The 22,598-nt window shown below is 40.3% G+C and overlaps 1 protein-coding gene across 1 annotated transcript in view; it reads left to right on the top strand.

The window, feature by feature from the left end:
* The window catches only part of KLHL32 (kelch like family member 32), a 246,851-nt gene extending 236,259 nt beyond the window's left edge, over positions 1 to 10,592 (top strand). Inside the window, exons 10-11 of the mRNA XM_089665298.1 lie at positions 1,878 to 1,972; positions 9,706 to 10,592. Coding sequence (XP_089521424.1) covers positions 1,878 to 1,972; positions 9,706 to 9,867 — 257 coding nt within the window. The 3' untranslated portion in view covers positions 9,868 to 10,592. The remainder of the gene's footprint in view (positions 1 to 1,877; positions 1,973 to 9,705) is intronic.
* Positions 10,593 to 22,598: the final 12,006 nt, after the last annotated feature.

The following is a 22,598-nucleotide window of genomic DNA, read 5'->3' as shown; positions in this document are numbered from 1 at the left end:
AGGCTGCGACGTCAGGAAGACGGTGGTGGAGTCATGTTTTGGGCCGGAATCATGGGAACAGAGCTGGTCGGCCCCTTTAGGGTCCCCGAAGGTGTAAAGATGACCTCTGCAAAGTATGTGGAGTTTATGACTGACCACTTTCTTCCCTGGTACAGAAGGAAGAACTATGCTCTCTGTAATAAAATCATCTTCATGCATGACAATGCACCATCTCATGCTGCAAAGAATACCTCTGCATCAATGGTTGCTATGGGGATAAAAGGAGAGAAAGTCATGGTGTGGCCTCCATCCTCCCCTGACCTCAATCCTATTGAGAACCTTTGGAGCATCCTCAAGCAAAAGATCTATGAGGGTGGGAGGCAGTTTACATCCAAACAGCAGCTCTGGGAGGCTATTCTGACATCTTGCAAACAAATTCAAGCAGAAACTGTCCAAAAACTCACAAGTTCAATGAATGCAAGACTTGTGAAGCTGCTATCAAATAAGGGGTCCTATGTTACAATGTAACGTGACCTGTTAAAATGTTTAGAAAGTTAAAATGTTGTTAAAAGTTTGATTGAAATAGCTTTTGATTTCAGTAAATATGCTGCAAACACAACAAATGACAATTTTCAGTTCTTTACAACCTATAAAGTGTTTTGAAACTTACTGTGCGTAATAATTTGGAACAGTGCATTGTAGGTTTTTTATGTTTAAAAAAATCCTGTTATCATTAGGAGGTTTGTTCAATAAAATTTGAATTGTACTCTTAATAGTTGATAACATGAGAATTATGCTGACTGTTATTTACATCAATTATTTAGGTAAATTAGAAAAATATCATTTGCATAATAATTTACAACAGGGTGTATAGATTTTCAGCTATAATATGATACTAAACAAAACAAATCATCCACAACTGACAGTTAAAATCATTATTTGAGCCTAAAACAAGGGGAATATACCACTTCAAAAATAAATGAAGCCATAGCCTCAAAAAACTAAACAATTTATAGAACAATTGAAATAACATAAGAAAGAACTAATAATAACTAAATAAGCAAACCAACTCCTATAAGGATCCCCTAACTCATGAAAGTAAAAATTGTATATCAAACATAAACTCACAAGTATAGATGTCATAAGTTGAATTATGGAGATCAGATCCAATGGGTGGATTGGCAATATTGGTAGGGTCAGCTGTAAACAAGGAGAAAAGTGACATATGTGCGTTGTATAAACATGCAAAAGAAAGTACACATATACAGAGTGTATATAAATATATATATCTCCACTACCCAGCAAGAGCAAACACCTACAGTGAAGGAAATAAGTATTTGATCCCCTGCTGATTTTGAGTGTTTGCCCACTAAAAAAGAAATGGCCGATTATTCTTAGGTCCGATTTTCGAACAAAAAATCATTCGAAAATCAACCCATTTGTAATGTACAGCGCTGAGCGAACTATTGGCGCTTTATAAATACTGTATAATAATAATAATAATGTATGGCTGGCCTTACACATAGTTTTAACAAGAGGTCATGTTTCTCCCAGGTCCATTGAAATAAATACTAACTACCCAAAAAGGCAGGTATTATGTGCATCAGCACTATAGTAGACTCATTTTTTAATGTTCCTCCCCAAGTTTGCATACCAAACAATGCACAATAAAAGCACATCTAAAAATGCATGCAGTAATGTATGTCAAACATGGGTATAAATGAGTCCAAAGACGCACACACAATGCTATTTTTTCTAAAGCACAACAGAGTGAAGCAAAGGACATGCTTATGGCAAAAAAACATTGGTTTGTGCATACAGAACAGAAAATATTCTGGACACCTCTGAAACATACAGTGTACACAGCGGCAAATATTTTCTTTTTTTTCCGTTCAAAGGACAAAATGAATCTGGAATTGCAGTACATAATGGAAGAATTTACTTGGTTGGCGGTTACTCTATTTGGACAAATGAACCTTTGGCGTGTATACAGGTATGTAATTTACAACATTTTACATAAAATGTACTTGTGGCATTCTTTATCATCTTAAACTGCCTCCTTCACTGGATAACTATTGGTTACAATTTTTAATTATAGCAGATCCTGGAACTGGAAATTTTAGAAAGAAACCATGCTAGTTTTTATCTAGCACAAAAGGCAATGTGAGATGATACAGAATGTCAGCATACTTCGTACATGTATAAAGTAATGATTATGTCCACTTCTCTGCACACTTTTAACACATCCAGGTCACTATTCGTCCACTTGCCTGTGCTTTACCATGGCAAACAGCTGATTGGAAATTATTACTCCATGGTTTTAGTGTAAAATGACAAGAGCCAAATTCACTAAACCATAACAACCATGATTTACCTTTGATTAACCTTTTTTTCCTTTAACAGTGACAGCTAATGAGAGTTACAAATAATCACATGACCAGAGAGAATATTATTTATGTAATATTGCCGTAGTGAACTGAGCTTTACTTCTGAAAAAGAAACAGGTTCAGGTAGCCCTTAGCAAATAGTTCCCATTGTTTTCTAAAAAAAAAAAAAGACAGAATTCCAATCTTAAGTAAGGCCTAATTCACACATTGAAACAGTCGTTTGAGGGGCATTTTTAACACTTCTCAAACGCCTATGCAAATGATACTATGGGAAGCACACAGTGCTCTTCACATTATCAAAACATGAAGCTTTCAAAATTGAAGCCTCATGTTGAGTCGGGAGGAATTTGAAGCCTTTGAAAGCCTCCCATTCAAGTCTTTGGTGATGCTCCACAAACGCACTGGCAGGCTTTGCAGGGCATTGGAGTGCGGTTGCAGCATGTTAATAACATTACAGTTTATTATAGGCATTTGTGTTTTGGTTTTAATGCTTGTGAAATGCTGAAAAACTGCACATAGGGCATTTGGGGAGCATTTTTAATGCTTAAAAAAAAGCCAGTCTAACACCCATAATAAAGTTCACTAACACTATTAAAGCTATAGGAGTGTATGGTAAGAGTTAGACATTTAGTCAAGTGTGAACAAGCCCTAACTGTTGTTCCTAAACTGGATGTAAAATACTACATCTAGGGAAAAAGAATCCCTTGACAGAGTATAAACAAAACAAAATGGGGGGGGGGGGGGTTGCTACAGTGTTGGCCAGCACTGCAGAAGAAAAATAATTTGGAGGTACTTATCCCCGATGATTGCAAAATGAGCAGTGTGGCCAGCAGTGGGAAAGTCCTGATTCCCCTACATAAATGTTTATTTAGACCTCGTTTAGAATACTGTGTCCAGTTCTGGAGACCGCACAAAAAAGTTAATGATGAGATAAAACGAGTCCAGAGATAGACAACAATAATGGTGAGGTCTGGGGGATAAAACATATCAGGAATGACTTCAGGAACTTAATATGTACAGTCTAGAAGATGAAAGAAGGGAAAAGGGAGATACAATTGAAACATTAGATACATCAAGGAGATGAATAAGGTTTTGGAGGCCAGGATTTTCAATATGAAACCAAGATCAAGATCTTGGGGACATGACCTCAAAACTAATCTTAGTATTATTTTACTGAAAGGTTATATGATGCTTGGAATAGACTTCCAGCAGAGGTAGTGAGTGGATTCAAAGATGCTTAGGACAAACATACAGTGGGGAAAATAATTATTTGATCCCCTGCAGATTTTGTACGTTTGCCGACTTACAAAGAAATGAAGGGTCTATAAATGTTTATCATAGGGGTGTTTTAAATGATAGAGACAGCATATCAACCAAAAATCCAGAAAAAACAACATGATAAAAATGTTTTAAATTGAGTTGCAGTTCAGTGAGTGAAGCAAATATTTGATCCCCAAGCAAAACATGACTTAGTACTTGGTGGAGAAACCGTTGGTGGCAAGCACAGAGGTAAGACGTTTCTTGTAGTTGGTTGCCAGATTTGCACACATCTCAAGAGGGGTTCTGGTCCACTCTTATTTACAGATCTACAGAAGTTTCAGCTCCCTCCATAATTTTTTTATAGGATTAAGATCTGGAGACTGGCTAGGCCACTCCATGAACCTAATGTGCTTTTTCTTGAGCCACTCCTTTGTTGCCTTGGCGGGATGTTTTGGGTCATTGTCATGCTGGAAGATCCATCCACGACCCATCTTCAGTGTTCTGGCTGAGGGAAGAAGGTTCTCATCCAAAATTTTACAATACATGGTCCTGTTCATTGCCCCCCACCCCCATGCGGCAAAGTCAGCCTGTACCTTTAGCAGAGAAACAGCCCCAAAGCATAATGTTTCCACCTCCATGCGTGACTGTAGGGGATGGTGTTCTTAGGGTCATAGTCAGAATTTTTCTTCCTCCAAGCCCGGAGAGTTGAGTTAATGCCAAAGAGTTCAATCTTGGTCTCATCTGACCACAGCACTTTCTCCCAGTCCTTCTCTGAATTATTTGGATGTTCATTGGCAAACTTCAGATGGGCCTGTACATGTGCTTTCTTGAGGAGGGGGACCTTGCATGTGCTGCAGGATTTCAATCCATTGCGGTGTATTGTGTTACTAATGGTTTGTTTGGTGACTGTGGTCCCAATTGCCTTGAAATAATTCCTGTGTAGTTCTGGGCTGATCCCTCACTTTTCTCATGATCATCCTTACCCCATGAGGCAAAATCGGGCATGGAGCTCCAGACCGAGGGTGATTGATGGTCATTTTGTATTTCTTCCATTTGCAAATAATCGCTCCAACAGTTGTCTCCTTCTCCCCAAGCTTCTTGCTGATGGTCTTGTACCCCATTCCAGCCTTGTGCAGGTCTACAGTCTTGTCCCTGACATCCTTTGATAGCTCTTTGGTCTTGCCCATGATGGTGAATGGAAGAAAGAGATTCTGTGGACAGGTGTCTTTTATACACATAATGAGTTGTCGTTAGGAGCACCTTCTTAGATTGAGAGGAGTAATATGTGTACCACATGAGCACATTTATTGTTGGTTGATAATTGATCAAATACTTATTTTACTCACTAAAGTGCAACTTAATTCATAACATTTGTATCATGTGTTTTTTCTGGATTTTTGGTTGATATTCTTTTAAAATTCTGTTAAAATACACCTATGATACAATCTATAGACCCTTAGGCTCTGTTCACACCTATGCAGTTTGCTTTTTGTCTGTTATGTTTGTTATGTGTCTTTCTACACTCGTTTTTGATGCACTTTTACCGCGTTTTGTTCAGTTTCTTTTTTTTTTTTGTTAAAGTGTAATTTTTTTTGTTGCTGGGCAGAATAAAACACAAAATGCGGCAAAAATGCTCTACCATACATTTCAGCAGATTCTGCAAAAAGCACTAAAAAACGCATTGGTATGAATGGAGCATTAATTTCTTTGTAAGTGGGCAAACTTATAAAATCTGCAGGGGATCAAATAATAATTTTTTCCCCACTGTACATCTCTATTCAGACAAAAAAACAAAAGACAAAAAAAAGATAAAAAATAAAAACATGCATGAATTAAAAAGAAAAAAAGGGCAGACTTGATGGTCCACTTAGTCTTTTTTCTGCTGTCATTTTTCTATGTTTCAGTTTCTAATATTTTTACATGCCAGAGAAAATATTTCTTTCTTGGCTTAGGAGTTTACTTAATATAGTTTCCAGTCTTCATCATTGAATCAACTCACACATACATTTCAAACAGCGCTGTGAATAATGTATCCGTTGCATTACTCTACACATTTTATGTTCACAATTTGATAGATGTACTGAGGTAGCCTCATGTCTTAGGTTTGCTGGAAGTATATTCTTTGGTCTCTAGAACCGTGCATGGCAGGAAAGTTTAACAACTCGTGATGTTCTATAGAAAAACACTAATTACATGATAAATATTACTCACTCAGTAAGCACTACAGAAGTCATGCATCAAGCTGAAGAAGGGATCAGGACAGATTGGTCAGTACACTCAGCATGTGAATGTACTCCATCACCAGCTCAGTATTTGTCCTGGATTTTAATGCAGCTAGAAAAGGAAGAAGCTGGTAAATACTGCATCAACCCAGGCAGTAATTAGAATTATTTATGATGGGTGAAGTTACACTTATACACTATAACTTTTTGTTTTTTGTTTTAGAGGTTGGAAAATAAATAGAAAATAGAAAATATACCATTACTAAGATCAAACACAACATGTGTTTGTATAATTAAGGCATCATTCACAAAAGCTTGCAAGAGGAGTGTCAAAGAGTGAACACAAAAACAAACACTTATTATATTGCAGCTTACCAGTTTTTAGATGTAGTGGTTGCATTCATTTTCTTTTTTTCTGCTTTTTTTCTCCTTTATTTTCACCTGTTGACCCAGCCAGTATCTCTGTTATTTTTCAGCTTCCTATATCAGTAAGTAAAGCTTTCCAGTAAATGTGGCATTAAAGTGCTGGGACCAGCCTTTCTCAACATTTTTAGCATGGTGGAGTCCAAGAAATAATAGTCTGAGCTCAGAGAACCCCTGATAATAATTACTATAACTACAGCTAATAATAAATTAGTGTGATGGTCAATAGGAAGAATGCTCCTTAACCATTAGCCGCCCGGCCTATAGCCGTTTGGCGGCCGCAAAAATGCATTAGCTTTCCGGGGTGTACACCATTTGGCGTCCTCCCGCACATGCGCAGTTCGCACGGTTGCAGAGCCGCGCAGCGGCGCGATCTATCACCGGCCGTGTACCTCGGACACGGCCGATGACAGATCTGAGTACCAGCCCCTGTTGCCGGTACCATGTGACCTGCTGTGACCAATCACAGCAGGTCACATGACAGTTGTATACAATGGATGGCTTCATTCATGCCATCCATTGTATACTAGTGTCTAGCTGTGAATGGTCACAGCACGTCACATGCACATGTCATGTGATTAGCTGTGGCCAAATCACAGCTAAGCACAAAAAAAAAAAAAACCCTGAATGAATCGATGTCATTCAGGTAAATGCTTGCTTATAGCAAAGTAATTCTTTGCTATAAGCAAATTGTGTAAAAAAAAAAAAAAAATACTGATCACTTCCCCAAAGTAGTACAATGTTACTATGGTAACATTGTACTACTTTGGTCATAGTAAAATATGAAAAAAAATCTTAAAAAAAAAAAAATATAATAAACTGTTCACCGCCATGCCAGTTATATGATGATGCTGTACTGCACTGGTGACAGCATGTAAAAAAAAAATAGTGAAAATAATTTTTTTAATTTTTTAATTTTCCGAAAAATTATGACAAAAAAATACAACTTCAAAAAACTCACCATTCCTCTTATGAAGTACGTCGGACTGTCTACTCTGCAAAAAGGGGTCATTTGGGGGATATCTGTACTGTTCTGACTTTCTTGGACCTCAAGAAATTAGATTGGCTGTCAGTACTTCAGGATTGATCAATTTTCAGATCTATACCATAGTTTGTGAACTTTCCTACAAACTAAAAAAAATACATCCTAATTTGGGTTATTTTCACCAAAGACATGTAGTAGAATACATCTTGGCCTAAATTTATGAAGAACAATTATTTATTTGTACACTTTTATAACAGAAACAAAGAAAAACGTGTTTATTTTTCAAAATGTTTGGTCTTTTTTTGTTAATTTAGCAAAAAATAAAAACCCCGGCGGTGATTAAATACCACCAAAAGAAAGCTCTAGTTGTGTGAAGAAAATGATAACATTTTAGTTTGGGTACAATGTTGTATGATCGCGCAATTGTCATTCAAAGTGTGAGAGCGCTGAAACCTGAAAAATGGCCTGGGCAGGAAGGTGTAAAATTGCACGGTATTGAAATGGTTAAATAAAAAAAACCCTCTCACAGATAGCAAAAATGAACCCCAAGCAACCTTTGGAGGAGCCTTGGTTGTGAACCCTGCTTGGGAAAAACCATTTAACACGGTCAGTGCTTGCAATGGTCAGCTTGTATTCATTTATGTGAAACAAAACCCAACATACTTGCTTTGACTGGTTAAAAAGTGTTAGTCAAGTTTCTCTAAAGCTGCTGACAACTGATATGATCCTGAAATATTTAGACAGAATAAAGGTGAATAAAGCACCTGGACAGGATGGCATACACCCACGGGTCATTAAAGAATTGAGCTCTGTCATTTCTTTCAGTGGTATTTGATCACCTCTACGTTTTTTATTTTTTGCGCTATGAAAAAAAAAAGACTGAAAATTTTGAGAAAAAAAACAATATTTTTGACTTTTTGCTATTAACCACTTGCCCTCCTGAGGATTTACCCCCCTTAATGACCAGGCCTCTTTTTGCTACTCGGTGCTGCACTAATTCAACTGATAATTGCGCGGTCATGCAATGCTGCTTCCAAACGAAATTTACGTCCTTTTTTCACACAAATAGAGCTTTCTTTTGGTGGTATTTGATCACCTGTGCGCTTTTTATTTTTCACGCTATAAACAAAAAAAGACCAAAAATTTTGAAGAAAAATATTTTTTACTTTCAGCTATAAAAAATATATAGTAAACTCAAAGTTAGTTATACATTTAGGCCAAAATGTATTCTGCTACATGTTTTTGGTAAAAGAAATCCCAATAAGTGTATATTGATTGCTTTGTGTGAAAGTTATAGCGTCTACAAACTATGGTATAGATACTGCAATTTACGCCGTTTTTTTGCTATACAGCGCTGCACTAGTTTAACGGACAATTGCGCAGTCATGCAATATGGTACATAAATTAATGGCGGCGATCAGTGACTTATGGCAACGATCAGCGACTTATGGCGGGACTGCGGCGGACATTCTGACACTGGGGGGAACTGACTTGGGGTCACTGACATCCCCAGTGACACCACTACAGTGATCAGTGCAAAAAAAAAAACTGACACTGTACTAATGGCACTGGGGAGGAAGGGGTTAACTTTATTATTCAGTGAAAGGGTTAACTGTGTGAGGGGAGTGTTTTACTAAGGGGCGGGGGTGTGTACTGCAGGGAACACCACTGATCGGGACAGATAAACTCTTCTGTCCCGATCAGCGTGTCAGGAGCTGTCAGGGAACTGACAGAAAGCACAGCTACTGCAGCTGTGCTCTCTGTCACTGATTGCCGCTAATCGCCAGGACCCAGCCGGTAACGACCGGCTGTGACCCGGCGACTGACATCCGCGGCCGTGACCGGCGGGACAGGTAGGGCGGCGGCGCGCCTCGCACACACCCCCTACCTGTTTTAAAAACACATGTTTTAAAACGTGGTTTTGCCCTGCCGTACCGCCCTGCCGCCGTATTTCTACAGTGGCTGGGCAGCATGTGGTTAAACATGTCCAGTAAAAATATTTAAAAAATCAAATTTCGTCATAAATTTAGGCCAAAATGTATTCTGCTACATGTCTTTGCTAAAAAAAAATCCAAATACATTTAAATATACCTTTAAATATATGTTTTTGTGTTTAAGTGCCATCCATTCACTTGCCCCTCCAAACACCACACTGTAAACAGCATACATAGTTCAATACATGAAATTATTGAAGAACTTTCAAGGCATTCTATTGTTAGATATGATAATGAATAAGATATACAGCATTTAAGTCATACTGCATCACCAACATGGAACCTCTAAAAGCAAGGCTCAGGCTTAGAAAGCCAGGGATTAGTATGAAAACGATAGAACATACACACTCTTTCTTTACAGCATAGATTACAGTTGCTTTTTAAATGTGTGTGTAATGTATTTTACTATGCTTTCTTAAAGTAATTCATTTTGCGGACTCTTCCTTAATTGACAGGTGTTGGATGTCAGCAGAGAAGGCAAGGAAGAAGTTTTCTATGGGCCTACACTGCCTTTTGCCTCCAATGGTATAGCAACATGCTTTTTGCCTGCTCCTTACTTCACGTGTCCTAATCTGCAGACTCTTCAAGTTCCTCACCACCGGATAGGCAGCGTGTAAAATGACTGATAACATAAAAGGAAAGCTGTAAGTGCAGCGACAGGATGCCAACTTCACACCCTCCCATGCCAGTGCAATACATTTCTATACATATCAGCATTTCCAGTGATATTAAGCTGACCACTATTTATGCCATAAGCATCAAAAAGTAGATTGTAAGCTCTTTTGGAGCAGGGAATCATTGTGCCTGAAAATGTATAGCACTGCAACTATGTTTAGTTTTTTTCTTTTTTTTACACAGGGATTATATTTCATGAGCAACAGTGAATATGCAAAATGCTGTTATTTTACTGTCCCTAAATTATTTCTAATCAACAGCAAAATGTGTATAGTTACTACATGCACTCCATTCTAACACAGCCCCTTCTCGTCACATCATCTGTTCTTGTGTCCTATCCTATAAACTTCTATATTTGTGAAACGCGAACAATGATTTCTCAAGGGCAATACAGCATTACATATGCAACTGATTTCATGTATCTGATTACAAAGGAATGTCAATGTATTGGTAATTCCATTCTGGCTGTACATATTGTTCCATAATGCTCTATTCTTAGTTATGGAGGGGAATTTTGCATTGAAATCCATAGTGAAGAGAAGAAACAAATGTACAAGCAACTGTGATAACTGTTGCATTGTGAACCCATCACCTTTGCTGCTAAGAAGCTACTGAATAGCACACCTAAGTGCATATAAATAAAATAAATTGTACACTGTCACATTTACATACGGTGTGTGAATTATTTGTTTTGATGACCCACTCTGTGAAGAATTTGCCATCTGCAGCAGTAGAAATGTGGATGTCTAGAGCTTGTTGAACCTACCGAAATAGCTGCATTCTTTAATGCCTTCTCCAGGGCACATGGGCATTTGAGATCAGTTAATTTATTACTTTTTTCTCTCCATACAAATTAAAGCTTGTATCAGTGGCATCACTTTGAGACTCTTCTCAGATCATTCATTGGAAGGTGCATTTGGCCTGCAGTTGACCTCCTGACCCGTTTCAAGCTGGTTTGGCATACCAATAAACTTGTATGAGGCAAACTAAAGCTCATTGGCACACGCCCTAATGTGAATGCATGGCATTGCATATATGACTCAAACACTCAAAATGCAAACATATTTATAAAAGACTAGGGCCACTTCTAGTGCTTTCAGCGCCTACTATTTAAAAGTTAAAGAATAAGTTCACCTTTAAACAAAAAATAATAAATACACATTCTTTTGCAGGTAAAAAAAATGTGCATTTACTATTTTTTGTTTTGGGAGCCTGGAAAACATTGCACCAGCAATCAGTGGATCACTGGTGTCATGCAGGACTCCTGTAGACCTGTCAATGTGCTCGTATGGGTAAGCAGATACACTCTGAAAGGAAAAATCAGTGAACTGTCAGAATGTTCAACAGTGCCATGGCAGTTCATTGAGAACTACAAGCCAACAGCCACAAAGGCTGTCAGAATTTGTAGTTTTCTCATTCACAGAATACTGTGGAGTGAAGCGGCCGGGCGGGGAGCCACGAACAGCCACATTTTTAAAAAGAAATTGTGACAGCTAGCAAGGGGAGAAAATCCCCACTAGCTGTCACAGCGGGGGATCGGGAGTCGGTCCTTTCATAACATATTACACCCTGAGTATGGGTGTAACATGTTACGAAAAGGTGACATTATCCTTTAATCTATCCTTAGGATTCATAAAACAAAGCAACATTATCACAGTATAGCAAGTAAACACTTGTTTGTACTTATATTCTATTTAACAGAGCTCCACTGCTCCTGAACACCCCATACAAAACCTTTCTCAAAACATCAGAATGTTTGTTATCAGTCTCACACAATATCAGATGTCACAATGTATATCGTGGTGAAGTCATTGAGGACTTACACTGGAATGTTGCTCCATTTGGATGAATCAGATGTACACTATATTGCCAAAAGTATTGGGACACCCCCCCAAATCATTGGATTCATGTGTTCCAAACACCTCCATGACCACAGGTGTATAAAATCAAGCACCTAGACATGCAGACTGCTTCTACAAACATTTGTGAAAGAATGGGTTGCTCTCAGGAGTTCAGTGAATTCAAGCGTGGTACCGTGATAGGTTGCCACGTGTGTAATAAGTCCATCCGTGAAATTTCCTTGTTACTAAATATTCCACGGTCAACTGTTAGTGGTATTATAACACAGTGGAAGCAACTGGGAACAACAACAACTCAGCCACAAAGTAGTAGGCCGCGTAAAATGACAGAGCAGGTTAAGCGCATGCTGAAGTACACAGTGGGCAGAAGTCTCCAACAGTCTGAAGAGTTAATAGCTAAATACCTCCAAACTTCCTTTGGCCTGCAGATTAGAAGGGGTTTCCATGGCCGAGCAGCTGCATCCAAGTCGTACATCACCAAGTGCAATGCAAAGCGTTGGATGCAGTGGTGTAATTATGCCACCACTGGACTCTAGAGCAGTGGAGACGTGTTTTCTGGAGTGACAGATCACACTTCTCTGTCTGGCAATACGATGGACGTGTCTGGGTTTGGTGGTTGCCAGGAGAACGGTGCTTGCCTGACTGCATTTTGCCAAAGTGTAAAGTTTGGAGGAGGGTGGATTATGGTGTGGGGTTATTGTTAAGGGGCTGGGCTTGGCCCCTAAGTTCTAATGAGGGGAACTCTTAAGGCATCAGCATACCAAGACATTTTGGACAGTTTCATGCTCTCAACTTTGTGGGAACACAGTTTGGGGATGGCCCCTTCCTGTTCCAACATGACTGCACACCAGTGCACAAGGCAAGGTCCATAAAAACATGGATGAGTGAGTTTGGGGTGGAGGAACTTGACTGGCCTGCACAGAGTCCTGACCTCAACCTGATAGAACACCTTTGGGATAAATTAGAGCGGAGACTGCGAGCCAGGCCTTCTCATCTGACATCAGTACCTGACCTCACAAATGTGCTTCTGGAAGAATGGTCAAACATTCCCATAGACACACTCCTAAACCTTGTGGCTCAACACAAAATTTTAAACTTACTTAAAATGTTTTTTTTTTTTTTTTGGGGGGGGGGGGGTTTTTGTAAAAATGCTTTTACACTTATTGAACACATAAAATAATTTTACAGTGTCTCTGTACTGGACTTTTAGTTCAATCTGAGTTTATTTTAAATTTCAGAAAAATAGAATACAAAGAAATACAGGTAAATTGAACAGATAACAAAGGTTGAATATTGTATACCATAATTGTAACAACATTGTGTTGAAGTGAGAATATGATACATACAGGATTTGTTGACAAAAAATTACAAAATTGGAAGAGGATGTATAACACCTGAAATAGGTGAAGTGTTGTATACAAGGGTGAGTAAGTGATTGTTAGGCTCTTTGGCCCCAGAGGAACACAGAAATCGGAGGTTATGGGAACACATCTCACACTATAGAATGGGAATGATAATTGTAACAGGTGAAATGGTTATATTAAAGACAGACACGCAAAGAAAAAAGAGAAAATGAAAACAAGTAAAGAGCAGGAGAGGAAAGGGAAGAAATAAGGGATGGAGTACTCACTCCACCATGGCTACACCAGAGAAGTGTCGCTGTTGCTGGCAACCCATGAATGGAATTTGGAAGAGTGTCGGAACATGGTCCAGATGGAAGAGAACAGATCCTCTTTTCCCATTTCCTGCACCAACAGGCGTTCCAGGTCATGTAGAGATTCCAGCACAGTAGCTGATTTCCAGTGGCATGGGATGACTGCCCTGGCTGCAGCCACAAGGTGTCTCAAGATATCTCGTTTCACTGATTTTAGGGGTCCAGGCATCATGGAGAGGAGGGCTCCAGGGAAGGGAGAATAGATGTTGCCATCAATTTGCAGTACAGGGCAAAAATATATTGCCAGTTCCCAGATAGGGGGACATGTCCACCAAATGTGTAGCAGAGTACTAAATGAGTGTTGGCAACGCCAGCAAATATCTGGGACGGATGGGTTGAACTAGTGAAGAATCAACAGGCATCTGTACCATCTAGTTATCAACTTGAAACCTTTTTCCAGAGTTTTGGTAGCTGGGGAGAGCACATGGGTCAGGATGATACAAGGGGAAAATAGTAAGCTGTAGATCCACCTCCTAGGCATGGGTAAATGGAGGAAGATAGGGTGAGGTTGCGCAGAGAAGAATTGAGTATAGTTGGGAAACTACATGGGAGGGAGGTTCAGACTGGAGCAGGATGGATTCAAAGGCTGTTGGCAAAGTTAGAATGTTAGAAACAAAGAACGAACATAAGACACTGTTTGTTGTCTCTGTAACCAGGTGAATGAAGCTGGAGGGGGAAACGTGCCTGGGGTCATCGACATCAAGGATGGGTCTGTGTGAAGGACACGGGCTAATTTCCTATGATCTTGTGCATTCAAAGCTCTGAAATTGGGGGCAGAGTGAGGCGGGGGGAAAGCTGTGGTCCAATGAATGGAGTCATGGGTCCTGTATACTTGGAAAGGCTGTAAGTAGGCATCCTGTGCTCCCATACACAGAGTATGTTTAGTGAGATCACTAAGAGTTGAAAGGTTGGGGTGCCATTAATGTGGGGTCCAAGGTAGTGTTTTGAGATCAACAGGACACAAGTTGTTCTAATTGGACCCATTGCTTAGATGAGTAGTTATGGAACAAGTCTAGGAGTCGAATAAGGACAGCTGCTTTGTGGTAGAGAGAGGCGTCAGGGGCACCTACTCCTCCTTTAGTTTTTGGGAGAGAGAGGGTAGTCCAGCAAATTCTAGGACATCGCCCATTTCAGATAAAAACAGAAAATAGATGGCGTACATAAAAAAAACAAAACAAAGGGAGACAGATATGGATCGTTTGAAATAGATATAAGAAGCAGTGAAGACCATCCATCTTTAGAGTGTTTACTCTACCCAGCCAGGACAGTTTATCGGTAGCATAAGTCCGCTTGAGTCCAGTGGGCCAGTTTGGAATGTAAGATGCCCACTGATAGTCCATTGGTATTAGGATTGCACCATATGGCTACTGCCAGATATTCCATAGTAAGGACATAGAAGAGAGGAGACAGGGGGCACCCTTGTCGGGTTCCAAGTCCACTTGAGTCCAGTGGAGTAAGGGCAAAAAGTTTATCAAATAGAGTTGAGATGAATCTGTGGGTATTTGTATGCCTAAATATCAGATAGAAGTGGAATCGGTTTTGAAAGGGAAGGGTAAAGAAATACACTGCAAATCCTCTGAATTTATGGAACTCTTGCATTATAGAGGGTAGGGAGATATGTGGTTGTGTTACAAATAGGAGTAGGTCATCAGCAAAGAGGGCCAGTTTGGAATGTAAGGGGCCCACTGATAGTCCATTGATATTAGGATTGCGCCGTATGGCTACTGACAGATGTTCCATAGTAAGGACATAGAGGAGAGGAGACAAGGGGCACCCTTGCCGGGTTCCAATTCAGGATGGAGAATGCCGGAGATAGAGCCGTTGATCTTAATACTGGCAGACGGAGAAGAATATAAGGATAATATCCTGGCTAACATGGGGGGCCTAACTCTATTTGTTGTACAGGCAATCAGAGGTTATTGCCAGTCAACACAATCAAATGCTTTTTAGCATCAATCGCCAAGAGACAAAGAGGGATATCGTGGGTATGGGCATAGTCCGTTAAGAGAAGCATTTTTAACGTGTTGCCTCTCGTCCAGTCAGATAGCCCACTTGATCTAAGTGTAAGAGGTCAGGCAGGAGCGGCTGCAATCTATTTGCTAACACTTTGGCAAAAATCTTTAGGTCTACCCCAATCAGAGAGATGGGTCTGTAGTTAGCGCATAAAGAAGGATCCTTGTCTGGTTTCAGAATTAGGGTGATATGGGCTTCAATGGTTTGTGTGGAAAAAAACGGAGCCTTTGGATAGGGAATTGAAGACTTTTGTCAGAAAAGGTGTGAGGAGGGACCAGAACATTTAAAAAAATTTAGGTGAAAAGCCGTCTGGACCCAGGCTCTTGCCTGATAAGAGTAGCAGCAATAGCCCTCGACACTTCCTCTTCTGAGATGTCTGAGTCAAGTTCCTCGATAGTGTTATTGGCTAATTTAGGAAGGGCGGTTTCCAATATGTAGGACTGTTTCTCATCGTCCAGGGGGATGTTGGTGTCCAATAGGTTGGGATATTGCAAAGGGATTGATAGTAATTCTTAAAATACCTCTGCAATGTCAGAAGGCTTGGAGAGCCCTTCTCCATTCAGCCCTTGAATATGGGGGATAAAGGTGGATGCACGTTTCGGATGGATTCAATTGTCCACATTTATCCTTGAATTTATAGCGGTGGAGGGCTATTTTATCCGCAAAAGTACACGCGGAAGCTTTATATAGTTCTCAAAGCTAAGGTCAGGCTAATGCCAATTCTGTTAGGGCGTCCGGTGTTGAAGATCTTTTGTGTGCCATCTCCAGAAGTTGGAGTTTCTGCACTGCGGCAGTGATAGAAGAACATTCTCTCTTCATACGTGTGCCCAGTTGGATGAAAGTTCCATGCAAGACTGTATTTTAAAGCCTCCCAGTGACAAGGGAAAGAAGTAGTGTCGGCAGCGTGATCCATCATAAAATTAGAAATTATCTCAGAGATGTGGGTCACACAGTCTTCATTTGCCAAGATTGAGTTGTTTAATCGCCAGGTCCACTCCATCACTAGTGTAGAGGGTGGCGAGAAGGTCAGGTACGTCAGGGAATGGTCAGACCACACCCTGTTGTCTATTTCGCATTCTGGTGACCAATCCACTAGAAAAATAGTCAATACGACTATAAGAGATGGTCCGGGAAAAGATAAGTTTCGGGTTTTAGAATGCAAGACTCTCCATACGTCAACCAGACTCATAACATAGAACGCATGTTTTAGAGCCCGTAATCTAGAAAAGGAGATGGACGATCTTGATGTGAAGGAGTCTAAAAGTGGGTCTAGGGTGAGGTTCAAATCCTCTCCCAAAATATGTTTCCTTTCCGTAAAGTCAGACGACACCTTCAGATAGCGGAGCGTGGTTGGGACTTGATCAGCATTAGGGAGATAAAAATTTTCAACTGCGTATTTAGTACCCCAGCGAAAACATTTACAAAAAAATATATCTCCCCTATGGGTCATTTAGATTATCTAAGAGCTCGATAGGGAGCGTTTTGTGGATTGAAATTAAGACACCCTTGGCTTTTTGGTCAGGGTTGGTGCTGTGGAGCCATCTATTAAAGTACCTGTTGGAGCAGGAAGGGGTGGATCCAATTTGAAAATGCGTTTCTTGTAGCAGGAGCATGTGGACCTGTTGTTTATGCAGTTGTTATAGTATTTGTCCCTATTTAGAAGCAATGTTGAGGCCATTGACATTATGAAAACAAAATTTCAACTTCAGACAGGAAACCAGGGTGTGTGCCATGGTGGAGCAAGGAAGAGAACAAGAGAGGAAAGAAAAAGATGGGAAAGGGGGAAAAAAGAGGAGGGCGAGGAGAAGCAAAGAAAAAGTAGAAAACAGACTATGAAGGAAGAGAGAGATGCAGGGGAGGGCAAAGGAAAACAGCTAGAGATAATTGGACACTTGTCAGAGAGGTCACAAGGTTATCTAAAGCACCTGCAGCATAGGACGCGTGTGAAATATCATAGAGTAGACACAACTGTGCCTGTCCTATGGAGGAGAGGTCAAATCTGGAAAGTTCTGAGATGTGTTCCCAACGCCACAGTGGGCATAAATATTGTAAACTGCAAAATACCCATATTAAATTACATTTTTATATAATAAGGATAGAAAAACACCTGTAAGGCACTAGGCGGCAAACCACATGAAAACAAAACATTATAAAATGGAGTAGGTGAACCTTATTGCTAGAGGCACAACATGAGGACCAGGGATCCCTGCCAGGAAAAAGGGTGGCCTTCCATAGTTAGAATGGGTGTGTGGTGGGAACCCCCACGGAGCCATCCCCATGAAAGGGTCTCAAGGCATGAGAGCAACAGAGGAAAATATAACATCAATGGATGTTCCCAGTCAGGCCCCCGCTGGTGACATCCTCTATGGGGATTTAGCTGCTGGCAATGTTAATAGGTTAGATGATAAAACCCATGGTGGGGTGCCAAGAGGACCACACTCTAGGAGTTGCAGAGGGTGTCACAAAGGTCAGGGGCCAAGTGGGGACAATACCAACAGCATAATGTACAGCGCTGAGCAAACCCTTTTGGCGCTATATAAATACTGTATAATAATAATAATAGGCATAACTATAACCAAAGGCCTCTCAATGCCCTGGTCAAATGAACCCAATAATGAAAGGCGTGTGAATAGTTAACAGTCAATACAGACATGTAGTGCGAGTTGAGAAGGTCTCTATGTATAGATATTATTTGCACAGCTCACTGAGAAGATGTAAGTCAGTCCTCGGGCGATCCAGGTTGATAGGGTGTAACTCAACGGAGTGTGAGCGAGACCTCGGCACCAGCGGTTTAGATGCCCAGAAGTCAAAGTCTGCCCGCAAGGCAGAAAGGAGGGCCGTGGTCTCTGAGCTAGTCAACTCCCCTGTGGCCAACCGTAGGGGCGGAGAGGAGACGTTACAGCAGGACTCATGTAGAGACTGGATGGGGTCTCCCTCTATAGTAGATGCCTCGGATTGAGGGGCCGCTAAGTCTGGGGTGGTGTCACGGCCAGCCGGGGCGGTTGTGGAAGCCGAAGTGGTAGGCCACAGTTTAGCCAGAGTACGACTCGGCGCCATCTTGACCTTGACAGCCCAGATTTCTGAGGGGGCTGTGCGAAGCAAATAGCGTTGAATGGAGCTCTGTTGTGGCTCAGTAAGATCCACTGGATGAGAGTTATGTGCTGACATGAAAATAATGGGTGGAGTCAATGAAGAAAGCCCATGTGGGTCGAGAGGGCACAGAGCTCAGCAAGACACGTCTTCTGCCTTCCATCATCGGCCACGCCCCCCTCTTTACTGGACTTTTATTATTATTTTTAATCTTCCTAAAGAAAAATATCCCACTCTTCACATCCTGTTTTTGGGTGCATCTATCAGGGATGAAGAACGTGAAGGGCAAAATTAGAACCAAAATATCTGATGAGCACCTTGAAAATTCATTAAGAATTGCTGCTACATGATAGTATTGTGTTAGTCTACCAAAAACCATGTCAAATATCGCACTAGTTTCATATTGCCCTCTTAGTTTTATAATAAAAAATATTTTTAAAAAAGTTTTATTACTCAGATAGGAACACTATATCAGTGATTGTCCCAATTTTTTTTACTCATCAGCTATCATTATTCTTAGTGTATTTTGTGTGTTATGGCCCATGACAATTCTTCTTCCAGTATGGCCCAGGAAAGTCAATAGGTTGGACACCCCTGATGCATGGGAATTGTATGACATATTCTCCATAAGAATGATAGTTAATTTCAGGTTTCCTATGGCCAGATTTCCTTCAATTAGGAGAGTCAGATTGGAACAGATTTCTAAATGCAGATGTGAAGGCTTAAGCTTTATTTAGTAACCTGGTGTAAAGAGCAATCACAATTACCCACAGCAACAACATTTTAGAAGTGTCGTAAGAGCAATGAAAGATGTATCTTGAGCAGGTGGTTGCATCTTTTCAAAGAATTACATGGACAACCCACAAGAAGTAAAGGCGGTGTTTCAATTTCTGGAAACAGGCATTGCAAGTAGGTCTAACTTTGTTTAGCATGTCATCGTCAGAATGGCAAACTTGAGAGAAACAAGACACTAGGAAGGAACCACAGAGAGCTCTTTCTTGTTTCGACAACACATCTACTGTTTTGTGGTGAATGAAAGCATACTTGTCTCCAACATTTAAACAAAAAAAAAAAAAAAAAAATGACACAACCCTGTCACCATCCTGTTCCTTCTCTATTGGAGCTACTGCTACCTCCATAAAGATCCTGGCCAACGTGCTAATGCTCAAGTCTAGCGATTTGCCATTTAGGCACTGAGCACTGCTTTGTGTGGCAGGATTACACATTTACTACAACCCCTGGCAAAAAGAATGGAAACACCACTCTTGAAAAATGTTAAATTGTTTGTGTAGAAAAAAAAAACCCAATCACAGACATGCCTCAAAACTATTTTCATTTAACATTCCAACCTTCTGGGTTTAAGGTGGTTTAAAATAAATAAAAAAATAAAACTGTAGCCCGTTGCAACTGTTTTTGCAGATCAAGCAGAGAAAAAAAAAAAAGAAATCACTAAATTCTGAGGAAAATATTATGGAAGCACCATGTACTTTGCAGTTCTAAAAAAAATATCTGCATCAGATTACATCTGCTAATTAGTCTGCAGTTAGAAAAGAGTGCTTGTACAACATGGTGAGCTGTTGTACCAAGCTGAATGGCATGAATCATGGCTCCAACACGAGAGATGTCAGTTGAAACAAAGGAAAGGATTATAAAACTTTTTCAAGAAGGTAAATTATCACGGAATGTTGCAAAAGATGTTGGTTGTTCCCAGTCAACTGTGTCTAAAATCTGGACCAAGTACAAATCAAATGGGAAGGTTGTAAAAAGAGAAGCATATTGGTAGACCCAAGGAAGACCTCAAAGCGTCATCATAGAAAACTTGAAAACCGAAAATACACAACAAAACAAATGAGGAACAAATGGGCTGAAACGGGAGTCAATATCTGTGACCGATGTCACCTAAAAGAAATGGGATTACATACAGAAAAGCCAAACAAAAACCATCATTTACACCTAAACAGAAAAAAACAAGCTTACAGTGGGCTAAAGAAAAGCAAATATGGACTGTGGATGACTGGATGAAAGTGATATTTAGTGATGAATCACGTATCTGCATTGGGCAGGGTGATTATGCTGGAAATTCTTTTTTGGTGCCGTTCCAATGAAATGTATAATGATGACTGACTGAATAAAACATGCAAATCATTGACGATCTGGGGTTGCATGTCAGGTAAAGGTACGGGGAATATGACAGTCATTAAATCTCCAATTATTGCACAAGTTTATACTGAGATTTTGGACACTTTTTTGTTCCATCAGTTGAAAGGATGTTTGGTGATGATGACATTTTTCAGGATGATGATGCATCTTGCCATAGGGCAAAAGCTGTGAAAACTTTCCTTCAATAAAGACATATACTGACAATGGCATGGTCTGCAAATAGTCCAGACCTCAATCCAATTTAAAATCTATGATGGTAAGCAAAGTAAATGGTCCATGATAAGGCTCCAATCTCCAAAGCTGATCTGGCAAATGCAATAAGAGAAAGTTGGAGCCGGAGTAATGAAGAATACTGTTTTGTCAATAGTTAAATCCATGCCTCAGGGAATTCAAGCTGTTATAAAAGCCAGTGGTGGTGCCACAAAGTACTAGTGGTGTAATGTAGTGGGTTTTTTTTTTTCATGATTCCATAATATTTTCCTCAGAATCGGGCAATTAGTGATCACATGCAGAGTAGTAAGCAAGAGGTCACTTCTGACATCATTGCTTACTACATGTGAAATCTGTGAATGATCACACAGGTCACATGGTACAAGGCTATTTGCAAAAGCCTTTTTTTTTTAGGGGGTCTTTCTCTCTGGTGGTGGGGGCGTTAGTGGAAGGCTCTCTTGGGTGGGGGTGGGGCAGGAATGTTGTTGGTCACTGTCAGGCTCTCTCTGTGGGGAGTGGGTCTGGTGCTGGACAGTGTCAGGCTCTTTTCGCCGGGGAGGGGGGGCCTCCTATTTTTGTGTTGCTTAGGGCAGCACAAAACCTAAATACACCACTGGGCCCAGGTGAGGACAGAACTGAATCCCTGGACTGGCAAGTGCATGTTTGTTAAGAGTCAGTAGCTACAGTATTTGTATTTTTTTTTACAGCGCAAAGATCCTATTTAATTACCTTTTCAGGCTGTACATTTTTTCCCCTTGTTTTCTTTTCCAGGAATTAAAACCTCAATTACAAAACCAGTTGAGTTGCTGTGTAAAATCTACATAAAAATAGAATGCAATGATGTGCAAATTTCATGAGCCCATATTTTTCCACAATAGAAAATCCTCAAAAGTTTAAACTGAGAAAATGTACCACTGTAAGAAAAAAGTAAGATAACTTTGAAATTGATGGCAACATGTCTCAAAAACTTTGGGACAAGGCTAGGTTTACTACAGTGTAGCAAACCGTCTTCTGAGGAGACCAGTTGCTGGAGTTTTGAGAAAGGAATGTTGTTCCATTCTTGCTCGATATAGCATTCTAACTGCTCAACAGTCCTGGGTCGTCTTTGCTGTATTTTTCGTTTCAAGATGCACCAAATATTTCCAATTGATGAAAGGTCTTGAATGCAGGTAGGCCAGTTAAGCACCCTTCTACTACGAGGCCACGCGTTTGTCAAAGATGCAGTATAGCATTGTCCTGCTGAAATATGCAAGGCCTTCCCTGAAAATTATGTTGTTTGAATGGGAACATATGCTGCTCTGTCAGCATTGATGGTGCCTTTCCAGATGTGCAAAGTGCCCAATATGCACTAATGCACTCCCATATCATCAAAGATGCAGGCTTTTGAACTGAACACTGACAACAAGCCCTAAGGTCCTTCTCTATAGTTAAGAGGACATGGCGCCCATGGTTGCCAAAAGCCATGTCAAATTTCATTTGTCTGAGCACAGAACAGCTTTCCACTTTGCAACAGATCATTTTAAATGAGCTTTGGTCCATTTCTGGATCATGTTCAGATATGGCTTCTTCTGTGCATGATAGAGCTTTACCTTGCATTTTTGGATGGTACAGTGAACAGTGTTCACAG

This window comes from Staurois parvus, unplaced genomic scaffold (genome assembly GCF_062004578.1).
Source record: "Staurois parvus isolate SC_StPar_1 unplaced genomic scaffold, SC_StPar_1.0 ptg000048l, whole genome shotgun sequence".
NCBI classification, from domain to species: Eukaryota; Metazoa; Chordata; class Amphibia; order Anura; family Ranidae; genus Staurois; species Staurois parvus.
This window is presented reverse-complemented; position numbering and strand designations above follow the sequence as displayed.